Raw genomic sequence first — 13,206 nt, 5'->3', positions numbered from 1 at the left:
TTTGCCAATGCCTTAAATACAGCCTCAACTTCCTCCATCATTACCATTGACTCCTGTTCATATGGTACTTCTTGAAATTTTTCAATGTCAATCAGTTCTTTCTGGTAGTTTCTGTATTATGTATTCCCTCCATCTTCTTTTGATCCTTTCTGAGTCATTCAAAACATTGCCCATAGCATCTTTCAATATGGCTTGTGATTTAAATTTGTTTTTCAGTTCTCTCAGCTTAAGAAATACAGATCTAATTCTTCCCTTTTTATTCTCCAATTCCAGTTCTCTGCACATTCCAGTATAATACTTTTTTTGTCCTTCCAAGCTGCCCTTTGAAATCTTGTTTAGCTCTTTGACTTTGACATGTTTTCTCTTTGTTTTGGTGCCTTAACACTCCAGTATAATTTTTAGAGTCTCTTCTGAAATCCATTTCCGTTTTTTTTCTTCCTCCTCTGTTTCTGTAAGGATGTTTTGCTATCTTCATGGATAATATTATTGATATCATCCCACACCTTTCCTGGTCTTCGATCACTGGCGTTCAAGTCTTCAAACCTATTCCTAAAATGATCTTGACATTCAGATGGAATTAATTCAAGATTATATCTTGGTTCCTATGGACTTATTTTCATTTTCTTCAGTCTCAATTTGAACTTGCATATGGGTAATTGACGGTCTGATCCACATTCTGCCTCTGGCCTAGTTTTGACTGCTGATACTGAGCTTCTCCAACAATTTTTTCTACAGATGCAGTCAATCTGATTCCTATGCAGCCCATCAGGTGAGATCTATGACACACAAGTTTTTGCGTCTTTTTAAAAAATGTATTTACAATGAATAAATCATTATAAGTACAAAATTCTATAGTTCTATTTCCAGCCTCATTTCTATCACAAAGTTATTTTCCATCTACTATTCCTTCTTCACTATTTCCAATTTTTTGCATTTCAGTTACCAATGATCATTAATGCATCTTTTTTTTTGGCCATTTTCTTTTTTTTAATTTTCTTTTATTAATTTTAATGAACATTTACAAAGATTTTGGATTTCCATTCATTCATTGCATTAATGCATCTTGATTGCATGTTCGATCAAATTCGGACTGCAGGATTCGGTAAAAATTCTCAATTACTTTTTTTCTTCCTTTTTGGCTCTAGTTATAAGAGCATATATTTGGATAATAGTTACATTAATGGGTTTTTGTTGTATGCATATGGATATTATCTTATTACTCACAACATTGTATTTCAGGATAGTACTTAAGTGCATTTTGGAGGTATAATGGTGAGCACAGCTGCCTTCTAGGATAGAATTTGAATTAACCTTTTGACTATGAATGCAACACTATTCTTTTGTTTTTCATTCCCAGCATAGCATACCATATGATTATCAGATTCAAAGTGGCTTATGGGTTGCTATGATGCTGAAAGCCATGGCACTAATGTGTCAAAAAGACCCAAGGGTTACCCATGGTGGACAGGTTTTAGTAGAGCTTCCAGATGAAGACAGACTGGGAAGCAGGATTGTCATCCTCTTCTTATCAGCCTTTGAATCCTATGAGGAGTTCTTTACTAAGTTGAGGATAAGTTAATTGGAGATGTTTTTTAAATGTTATTGTTAGACATTATAAGGACTATGAATCATAGAGACCCTCTGAACAACAGAACCTCACCTGACAGATCCTCACAACATGCTCGAAGCAGTTGTAGCCACTGTGTCACTCCATCTTGTTGAGGGTCTTCCCCTCTTTCTTTGATCTTTCCCAGTATGAGGTCCTTTTCAAAGGACTGGCTGCTCTTCACAACATGCCCAAAATAAGTGAGACAAAGTTTTTCCTTTCCTACCTCTAAGGAGTACCCTGACTGTACTGCCTCTAAGATGTTTGTTCTTTTGGCAGTCCATGGGGTATTTAACACTCTTCTCCAACACCACAACTCAAAGCGGTTGATTCATCTTCATTCATTGTCCAACTTTCGGATATATAGGAAGCAGTTGAAAATACTGTGTCTTGAATAAAACATACTTTGCTCAGTCTTGTTTCTAGAATAGCTTTAAGGAACACTGGTGGTTTAAGGAGTTGTGCTGCACACCCAATGGCATGAAGTTTGAATCCACCAGCTGCTTCATGGGAGCTGGGGGGAAATGAGCAATCTCCTCCCTTGTGACTTATTGCCTCTGAAAACTTGCTGGAGGGTCACCTGTCAGTCAGTTTCAATTCCATAGTACCTAACAACAGCAATTAAGAAACTCTGGTAGACTTGTGGATAAGGAGTTGTGCTGCCAAGCCAAAGGCAGGTGGTTTGAATCCACCAGCTGCTCCGTGGAAGAAAGACAATCTTCTCCAATATGATTTACAGCCTCTGAAAAGCCACTGGTGGGTCAGATATGACTCAGTTCCAACTGAGTTCGATTGACTTTAACTTTGAGAACAGTCATTGATCAGCTTTTATCACATGGAAAATTAAATATGAAGAAAAGCACACCTGGATTAAAAAAAAATTTAGAGAAACCCCCTTCTTTTGGAAAGTGAACCCCAAAGAGAAGAAACTGCCATTTGTTCCTTGAAGTTTCAATTGTAAGTAGATATTTCTGGTCTGCTTTCAACATCAGATCATAGGTCTAAGGTTTTAGAAGTATTGAGTACAGGGTTGCTCTCAGAATAGAAATTTCTGTTGCAGTATCCCTGCCAGGTTCTCTTCTGATCCATGAAACAACACCATTCTTTAGGAAGTTATGTTTACATGAAGTTTGATATGTGCTACCTTTGATTGATACAGAGTTTGCCCTCCTATAGGGAGCTCTAGTGATGTAATCTGAAGGGAGTTGTGCTGCTAACTCAAGAGACAGCAAGCAGTTCAAATCCACCAGCAGATCATAGAGAAAAAGATGAGCAATCTCTTCCCATGAGATTTACAGCCTCTGAAAACCAGCTGGAAGTGTTACTGAACACAAGGGGTTCTTTCTGTAGTCAATTGCCATTAAGACAGGTGGATTAAAATATCCATAAGCACTGCCTCCATGTCTGGGAGTGGTCACTAGGTTTTTATACTTGGATTTGTTAGTTAACTTACAGTTGTGAAAAGGTAAATGCTAATCCAGGAGAAATGCATTTCCCTTTCTGGTAAACAGGCAGTTTAAGGTATAATTTACATATGACTGAGAATGCTTATCTAGGAAAGATGCATTTCCTTTCCTGGTAAATGGGCAGTTTAAAGTACTTTACATAACTAAAGAAAGGAGTGGGAAAGAATACTAAGGCAAAGTAACTAGTTTTGCAGGTTGGAGAAAGCTGATAACGGTTTTTTAACTATATAACTGAGATTTTATAACAGACATATGTTTGGAGAATTCTGGCCACCCCATTAGAAGGTCATCTATGAGTTGGTTCCATCTCCATAGTAATGAGTTTTTTTGCTTTCTTCATTGGTATTCTTCATGCTGTAATAAAACGTAAAAGTACGTAGGGTTTGAGAGTTCTAAACCCTAAGTTCTAGTGAGCATCAACAAATCAGGAGTGGAGGAGCCTTAGGAAATTTATAGTTGGCATTCCAAAGGACTAAAGGGGGAAACCTCAATTTGTAGCTGTGTAGGTAATGAGAATATTTTCATTTATAATCACTTTAGAAACAAAGATAAGATGGGGATCACCTTGGTGCCCAGTTATGAGTATAGAGAGCTGTGCTCTTTTAGATTTTTTTTTTTTTTTTTAGGGTTGTGAGATCTGATCTATTAGGTAGAAAAAGAGTTGAGGGCAAGAGAGAGGAAAAAGAAGCTGGTCCCTAGAAATGAACAGACCTTTATTGCATGGTCTGAAAGGTCATAAGGTTATGGACTCAAGGGACCAGAACATAGGAAAGCTTAAAGGCAGCTTTATTAAGGGAGCTCCCAGATGAGGTTCCCTGGTCTGAAAAGGGAGGTCAAGAATGACACACTTAGCGTGTATTCGGCAGGTTTTTATAGCAGTGTTTTGGGAAAGGGGGAAGGGGAGGGAGGGACATTCCATTGTGGTTTATGGTTCTGCCAGGTGGGTGATGATGCCATTCATTCTTTCCTGCTGACATGTCCCATTCTTTCCTTATTCCTCTGACCCAACAAGAGGGACATGAAGTGATGGCCACAAGCAGAGAAGGTCAAAATGGCACAAGGGAAGTTTCTTTTTATAGGCATTTTAGGGAAGAATTTAGGGCTATTAATTAACTTGAATTTGGGCTTTGGTGATCAAGCCCAGAGCCTTTTAGGATCCATTGTCTAGTCTGGTTGCCATTATCAGGTTTCTTCAAGGAGTGATCAGGCCTGGAGGCTGGAGGAAAAATTTGAAGAATGTCACAGTCACTCATTCTTTTCTCATTATGCCCTAATGCCCAGTAGCCCGTTTAGATGAGATTTACTCCACAAAATGGGCACTTCCCTCTATCTCCCCCTTTCTCAGCATCCACTGTTTATTTTGCAAGCAGCATCTGAACTGAACCCATTAACCTCCATACCTACTAGATAAAACTCACCCACCTTAACTCCTGATCACCCTGGTATAAACCCTATTTTTTAAGAAAACTCCAGGCAGTTCATCCACCCAGCAGTGTTCAGTCACCTCCAGTCACCATGGAGCAGCTGACTACCACCAACACCCAGCTCACCCTAGACATATTCAGTGATCTGAGTAAGAAGACTCACACAGAAAACATCTTCTTGGTGAGCTCTAATGGCCTAGTGGCAAGAAGCTGCACTGCAATCCAAGAGGTGCTCGGTTTGAATCCCTGCTAGAGAAGGAGGGACAAGCTCCTCCTGTACTAGTCAGATATGATTTGATGGTACACACACACAAAAATAGTAAAATAAAAATTAAAAAGAAGAAAACATCTTCTTCTCTCCCTTCAGTATCTCTTATGGGCTGGCCATGGTCCTTGCTGGGGTCAAAGGCAGCAGTTCAACACTGTTGCCTAAGGCATTTTATTTTTATAAGGTTGAGGAGGTTCACTCCAAATTTCAGTGCCTAAATGCTGACATCAGCAAATGTGATGCCTCCTACATCCCGAAACTTGCTAATATGGAGAGAAAACTTATCACTTCCTCCCTGATTTCTTGGCATCAACTCAGAAAAACTAAGGGGTTAATTGGCCAGTCCTGATTTCCAACATGCCTCTGAGGAAGCAAGGAAGGAGATAAACCAATGGGTTAAAGACCAGACAGGAGGGAAAATTCCAGAACTGTTGGTTTCAAGTCTGGTTAATAGTATGAGTAAGTTTATGCTAGTGAATGCTTTCTATTTCAAGGGGAACTGGGAGAGAAAATATCAGAAAGAGGCCACAACAGATGGTCCCATTCAGGCTGAATAAGAAAGACATAAAAATGTTGACAATTATGTATTAGAAGTTTCCATATTGCTATATCCAGGAACTGAGGTGCCGTGCATTAGACCTGCCCTACCAAGGCAATGACCTAAGTGTGGTGACGCTGCTGTCAGATGAAATTGCAGTTGACTCCACAGGTCTGAAAAAGATTGAGAAACAGCTGACTTTGGGAAAATTGAATGAGTGGATCAAACATGAGAATCTGGAGATCACTGGTCAACCTCAGCTTGCTTAAGTTCAAGGTTGAAGAGAGCAACAACCTCAGTTCTCACCTGGCCCACCTGGGTGTGCAGGATATCGTTAATAGTAGTAAGGCTGATCTGTCTGGCAGATCAATTATTCATAAAGTTTTTGTAGAGGTGAGTGAAGAGGGTACAGAGGCTGCAGCTGCCTCAGCAGCTATTGCAACCTTCTGCATACTAATGCCAGAGAAAACTTTCAATGCCAACCATCCATTCCTTTTCTTTATCCAACACAAGCCCTCAAGAAACACCCTGGGTTTTGGTCAAATTGTTTCTCCTTAGAGATTGTGGAAACACAAATTCAGACCTGGAGCCTTATTACCTGAGGGGTTTTTTTTTTTTTTAAATTTTTGTGTGAGTGTACCGTCAAATCAGATCTGACTGGTACAGGAGGAGATTGTCCCTCCTTTTCCCGGCAGAGCATCTGGTGGATTCGAACCGTGAGCCTCTGGTATTGTAGTTGCAGCTCCTTGCCACTAAGCCACCAGAGCTCCCCATTACCTAAGCTTTTAATGGTAACAAGTATTTTCATCAATAAAATTACTCCCCAGAAACTTATTTTTATAAGTGTAACCCTTATACTGAATACTGCTATATGTTTCCCTTTTCACAAGGAAAAGCCTCACTGATTTTTATGTTTTAATTCATTAAGTCAAAAATAAATAGAAATGAGTCAGATTCTTTTCAGACAGCCGTGACAGTGTGATAGTGTCTTTTATCGACAGAATTTAGAGAGCTTTAGAGGTAGGTTTAAAAAGAGATACTCAATGTAGAAAAGCACCTCAATGGAAGGCCTATCTTATGAAGGAAATCTTGCTTTGGCCAATGTTTCTTTCATTTTGTTCTGCAGAATTAATATTCTCTCTCTCTTAAAAAAATATTTTATTGTATTTTTGCTGAAAGTTTACATAGCTCTTTAAGTTCTCATTCAGAAGTTTCTAGATAAGATGGTCTGTGACATTGGCTATATTCTTTATAATATGTGAGCATTTTCATTTTCTAATTATGTCCTGATGATTGTTCCATTTTCATTAGTCTAGTTTCTCACTTATCTTAAAATCAGTGGGTTTTAAAAAATTAAATTGTGATTTAATGAAAGTTTAAAGAAAGGATGGGTTCTCCTTCATTCATCAATACATATCTTTCTCCCTCCCCCTCCCACAATTCACTTTGTCATGCATATCTTATTCCAGATTGTTAATTGTCATGCATCATATATATAATGTCTAATCATACTTTCCTTTTAGATAGGCCTTCCTTTCTCCTATTCCAGCATAGCATTTCTCATTTATCCATTCTTTTCATGCTCTCCCCTCCCATGTCCATCCTGTTTTTCTAACAGTGTTATTATACAGTATTTGTCCTTTTGTGACAGAGATATTTCACTAAACATAATGTCTTCCAGACTCATCTATGTTCTGTAGTGTTCTGCAAGCTCACTGTTTTTCAGTGCTGCATAATAATCTATTGGTGGATGTACTACAGTTTTTCTATCCATTTGTATGTTGATATAAAAGTAATTGTTGATTGGTTATATCCTAATATCTTCTAAACTATTACATTAAAGGGCTACCTGTAAAAAAAAAAACACCCAAAAAACAAAACAGAAATCCTCCAAACCACAAGTTGCCTCCCACCACCCCTAGTCTCTATTTCACAAAAAAATCTTTATGCCTCCATTACCTCTGCACAATACCCTCTAAAATAAGAAACTCTCAGAGGACTTAAACCCATAAGCCACCATCTCCTCAAATCCTGCCTATTTGCACATTCCCCACCCCCCTTACCTCTTCTGTTCTAGGAGTAAAATAATCAATGATCAATATCATTTGGTCTAGGATCTCCACAAAATCAACGCAGCTATTATCCCCATTCATCCAGTTGTTCCTAACCTTTATACTCTTCTGTCACAAATTCTTCCTTTAACTTCCCATACCATAGTCTTCTATCTCAAAGATGCATTTTTTACAATACCTCTCCACCCTTCATCACAGCCCTGTTTACATTCACCTGGGAAGACCCAGACACACATACATCATCTCAACTCCCCCAAGATCTTGGGGACAGTCCCCATTATTTTAGCCAAGCTTTTACAAGACCTTCTCACCTTAAACCTTGCCCCTAGTCATATTATTCAATATGTAGATGATCTCTCTGTGTAGTCCCTCTGAAACCATATGCCAAGCTCATACTATCACACTGTTAAATGCTCTTGCCTCTTGGGGTTACAGAGTATCCCAAGAAAAAGCTCAATTACTTTCACCCCCAGTATATCTCAGTCTCCTCCACACTCCACACTTCTGATCCATCTTCCCACCCCAATTGTCTTACCCCCTTGTTGCAAGCTCCACTCCCTACAACTAAAAAAGAATTGTCTTCTCGGTCTTTTTAGTTATTTTAGAATATGGCTCCCTAATTTTTCTTTCATTGCCCAACCACTTTAAAAAGCTGTTAAAGGAAATCTTGAAGAACCCCTCCCTCTTCCTGCCTTCTCCTTCTTATCAGTCATGAACCAATTAAAAATTCCCTTTGAAAAGCCTCCAGCTTATATCTCCCAAACCCTACAAAACCCTTCCTTCTGTTCTGACTTTTCCTTCTTTTTCCTTTGTCCTTAGACAGAGGACAGGCCGTTGGGGTCCTTTGCTAAAAGACAGGAGACACTTTCCACCCAATGCTTATTTCTCCAAATAAATTAGACCAAACTTACCTAGGCTGGCCACTTTGTTTAAGCATCCTGGCTAAGGCAGCAGTCTTAATCCCCAAAGCCAACAAAATAACTCTATTAACCACTCACTGAAATCACTACTCACTCTCTTCAAGATTTCCTCAATCATAGGGCTTTTCGCTCTATTTCTCATCCAATTCCTGCACTCATACTTCCTGGACCTGGCTATAAAATTCCAGCAGTGCTCTTACCTAAACCTAGCCACTCTCCTTCCCCGCCCCCACACTGAGGATTCCTCTACTGCTCTCCACTTGAGCACAGAAGTCCTAGATCTATCCCCTTAATCACTCTCATATTATTGATGAATACATACCAGATGCTCCAGACTGGTTCATTGATGGGAGTGCCCATTAAAAAAAAAAAAGTTCCAAGCAGCGTATATTATTATTGAAAGGTTTCAGGACCCAGCTCTAAACATCCCCCTCCCCCACAAAGCCCAACTCCCTCCCAAAACCACTTCCCAGCAGGTGGAACTTGTCATTTTAACTAGGGTGTTCACCTTAGGCAAAGGTAATAAATAAAGTCAACATCTATAGGGACTCAAGAATGCCTACAATGTACTTCACTCCAATATCCTCATACAGAGAAGAGGGTTTCTTACCCAAAAAGGAACTCACATCATCAACGCTTCATTCAAGAACTTTTAGAAGCCACCCTCCTGCCCCAGCAAGCAGTAGTAATTCACTGTAAGGGACATCAAAACACTTGGGACTACATCTCAAACTCCAATAATACGGTAGACTCATTAGCAAAGCAAGCAGCCCTTGGAAGCCCCATACCATACTGTCAGGCCCAGAACAAGGTCAAAGAGAAGAATGAAGAATTCGAAAAATATCAACATGTCAACAAAAGGAGTGAACAACCTCGCTCACCTGGCTAAACCACAATGGAGTGTCCCTCTCTTCCCTCCCTAAAGACCCTTACTGTAAAAACCTGCCCAACTCACCTAAGGGTGTGATTTTCCCCTGGTCTATCTCTCTCTCCAGAACAAGGAATCCCAGGAGCTCCCTTAATAAAGCTTTTTTAACTTTCTCTTTCACTCTGGTCCCTTCCTTTAGTTCTTGACCTTACATCCAATGGGAAGACCTAACACATTCCTCTTCATAGCTTAGACCACTACCACACCAGATGAATGGGCTCTCCATAACAATAAATTACTGCTCTCACCAGATCAGGCAAACACAATTTAAGAATACCTCCATAATCCGTTCCACTCGGATAAAGCTGCTCTCTATACATTTCTAAACTCCCAGCTCTACCTAACACCCTCAGACAAGTCAATTCTACAGGATACCTCCCAGACTTGTTCCATATGTCAACACTCAAATCCCACCCCCAACATTCGACCCCCTCTTTTTCCTATTCATCAAACAAGAGGAGCATTACCTGCTTGTGACTGGCAAACTGATTTCACCTCCATATAAATGTTCAAATATCTCCTAATATTTGTAGACACTTTCTCTGGTTGGATTGAAACTTACCCCACAACCAACAAAAAGGCCTCTACAGTAGTTAGCTTCCTCCTCTCAGAAATCATACCACAATTTGGCATGCCAGTCTCCTTACTGTCAGACAAGAGCCCCGAGTTGACATCAGCCCTCACTCAGAGTCACACAAGCTCCACAAATTCCCTGGAAACTCCACACACTCCCTCCGACTCCTATCATCTGGCAAGGTAGAATGAACCAACAGCACAATAAAAAACGTTCTGACTAAACTAACTTCCCAAATTCACTTAGACTAGACCAAATTATTACCCCTAGCCCTCCTCAAAATTTGAGCATTACCCAAAAAGCCTCTCCACCTAAGCCCCTTCGAACTTCTCTGAGGTGCTCCTATTTAACTCTGCATACAAAACAGGACCTATTTCTTACCAGAGGTCCTCTCAATCAAATGCCCCAGGTTTGGCCTTCAAAGCATTACATATTTTCCAAAAAGCCCTTAAATTTTTCCCTAAACTTCCCCCTGCTCCCAGGTGCCCAGCATCGGGCCTATTGCCTGAGGGTTCACACAAACCATCCCTAACCTGCACCTATCTAGGCAGTACTCAGTTAATGAGGATGAGGGAGGGACTTGTGACCTAGGGAGATAAAAACTCTTGGCAGACAATGGAAGGCGCCATCCTGCTTCTTTGTCAGTGATTGAGCACCCGCTTTTGCAAATTCACTTAATAAAGCCTCACTTTCTGGTGGCCTGGTGAAAAGAATCTGCACTGCAATACCTAAAGCAGTCAGTTCAAATCCTCTAGCTGCTCCAGAACAGAACAACTGGGCAATCTCTTCCTATAGTATTACTGCCTCTGAAAATGCGCTAGAGGGGATCAGTTCCAGCTCGATGGCAAATACAACTTGCTAAACTGAGTTTGGATCTGATTTGACGAGTGCTTGTGAGGCCAGTATCTGGGTACTGTATCAGCAAAGCCATACAAGATAGGGGGCCAGGAAGGCACCGTACCCAGCTGGAGGGGCGGGGGGCCGGAGAGTGGCCTTAGTCGGAGGATAGTCTTGCCAGGTTGCCAAAAGAGCAGAGCCAGTGTCCTAGGTCCTGACAGCGTTTGTCACAGGGTCAGAAGGACACCGCAGACGCCAAGGGACCCGGACTGCATTGACTAATGGGGCTTCTCACATCACAGCTTCACAGCTGATGTGAGAACGGCCATTATTAAAAATGAATTGATACCAATTATTAATGTCTTTGCGGGTGCCCTGCCGTAAAAGTTGTGGGAACTCTTAAAGGATGACTTTTGGGAAGAGACAACAGCGATCAACAGCGCCGGCAGCTCTGCAGCCAGATTAGGGACTCTGGCGGGCGGCAAAAGGCGGAGCCGCCATCGGGTGACGGGGTGGAGAGTGCCTGGAAGAGGTGGAGTGGAGCGCGGGATAAAAGGAGCGGGAGGACCACCGCCTGGGGCCTGAGCCAGGACAAAGAGACCTGACGAGGGCGACTGGGATAAATGTGAAGGGGGCCGAGATGGGAGCGTGGCGGCCCGCCGGCGGCAAGGCAGGACTGTGGGGCTTGGAGGACGGAGTCAGGCGGTGGGGGTGGAGGAAGCTGCGTGCCGCGGAGGTTGCCGTTCCTTAACGCCGGGACCTACCCGCAGCCTCCGTCCGGTCCGGCCCCGCGCTTACGGGAACCATGGGCATCTTGTCCTCCAAGCGCCGACAGGCCGCGTCCCCCACCCCGGAGCCGGGACCTGTGGTGGCGCTGGACTTGAGCCGCCTGCCGCCCGAGCTGCTGTTGGTGGTCCTGAGCCACGTGCCTCCGCGCTGGCTGCGCGCAAGCTGTCGCCGCGTGTGCCGGGGCTGGCGCGCCCTGGTGGACGGCCAGGCCCTGTGGCTGCTCATCCTGGCCCAGGACCCGAGCCCCGCGGGCCGCGCCCTCCTCGCGCTCGCCCGCAGCTGCCTGCCCGCCGCCCCGGACGCCTTGGGTCGCTTCTGCGAGCGCAGACCCATCGGCCGGAACCTCATCCGGAACCCCTGCGGCCAGGGTGGGGTGCTCGCGGGGACGGGCTCCAGGCACGGGGAGGCTGGGCCGCCGGGGACGCACGAGAAAGAGCGGGGAGGGCTGGGTTGGTTTTAGTTTCCTTGGCTGCAGCGATCTCTCACCTCCTTGATCCTCCTGGTGTGGCCCTAGCAAAGGATGTTCCGGGCTTGTCCTCCTATTACAGAGAAGTCGAGGGGCGAGTGGGGTCTGACTGGACCCCAGCAGGGACACGCAAGCAGGCTCCTAACCCAGCATCCCTACCCCCGTCTTTCCCCGCTTCGAACGCCAGCAAGCTGAAGGACTGCCCGAAGAGGCAGGCATGGACTCTGGGTGTTAAACCCTCAAGCGGCCATCGGGAACGCATAAGGGGCAGCTGGGACTGTTGCGACCCAGGCCTCTCCCTCCGCCACCTTTGAGAGTGGAGTAGGGATGAGAGGAGGAGCCGACACAGGGAGGATGAACAGGTGGAGTCGCTTCAGAGTCCTGGCGACCCCAGGTGTGCAGAGTAGGGCTACTCCAGGTCTGGGACTTGGGGAAAACAGATCTCCTGGGCCGTCTCCCCTGGCAGACATGAGTGCAAGGCCTTTCCTTTAACAGAAGGCCTTAGAAAATGGATGGTGGAGCATGGTGGCGATGGCTGGGTGGTGGAGGAGAACCGAAGAATTGTTCCTGGGGCCCCTGCCCAGTCCTGTTTTGTGACTTCCTTCAGGTGAGCCCCTCTGGCACACAACCACCCTACCCCACATAACCCCCAATGGCTGGCCCCTTTGTGGCTGCACAGTGTGCTCTCATATCCCCTCATCCACTGCCTTCCTAGGTGGTGTCGGAAGAAGCAGGTCTTGGACTTGAAGGAGGAGGGCCTGTGGCCAGAGCTGCTGGATAGTGGCCAGATTGACATTTATGTCTCAGACTGGTGAGTGTGGGTGTTTCCCTGTGCAAAGAACTGGCCACACACATTAGCTGAGGCAGTGGACGGGGTGACAACAGCCCCGGATTGAGAGACTGAAGTCACTTCATCTTATTTAACCCACTGCGTTCTAGCAGAGTCCGACTGGAAACTGGAAATCTTTAGGAACTGCCTACCCATCTTTGTCACAGGAAGCAGCTGGTGTATTCTAGGGTTGACACACATGCAGTGTACTGTGTCCCAGTGGACATCCCTTGTCTCTCAGAGATGATCACGGTGGCCAAGTGAGGCATAGTGAGCTAAGTGTTGGACTGCTAAAGTGGAAAAAGTTGCATGAGAGCAGCTTTGGTTTAGCCCAAGCTTGTCTGTGAGCTTGATACTCTGCCTTTTTCTTGCTACTGTTTTGTGCCGTGAGTCAATTTTCAACAGAGAGTGTCCCCACTATCCCGTAGGATTCCTGTTGTTGTGTGCCCTTGAGTTGGAATGACTCATAGCGACTCTCCGCTGGCTTTT

The 13,206-nt window shown here is 43.9% G+C and overlaps 1 protein-coding gene and 1 pseudogene across 1 annotated transcript in view; both read left to right on the top strand.

Moving 5' to 3' along the window:
• The first annotated feature begins 4,587 nt into the window (after positions 1-4,587).
• Positions 4,588-5,860, top strand: LOC102874165 (annotated as a pseudogene).
• Positions 5,861-11,438: 5,578 nt separating this feature from the next.
• The window catches only part of FBXO27 (F-box protein 27), a 12,451-nt gene continuing 10,683 nt past the window's right edge, over positions 11,439-13,206 (top strand). The window contains 3 exon segments of the mRNA XM_006901120.1: positions 11,439-11,790; positions 12,387-12,495; positions 12,604-12,699. Of these exon segments, the coding sequence (XP_006901182.1) occupies positions 11,439-11,790; positions 12,387-12,495; positions 12,604-12,699 (557 nt within the window).

The sequence above is a fragment of the Elephantulus edwardii genome, unplaced genomic scaffold (genome assembly GCF_000299155.1).
Source record: "Elephantulus edwardii isolate Elephantulus edwardi_28Jun2011 unplaced genomic scaffold, EleEdw1.0 scaffold00308, whole genome shotgun sequence".
Classification (NCBI taxonomy): Eukaryota; Metazoa; Chordata; class Mammalia; order Macroscelidea; family Macroscelididae; genus Elephantulus; species Elephantulus edwardii.
This window is presented reverse-complemented; position numbering and strand designations above follow the sequence as displayed.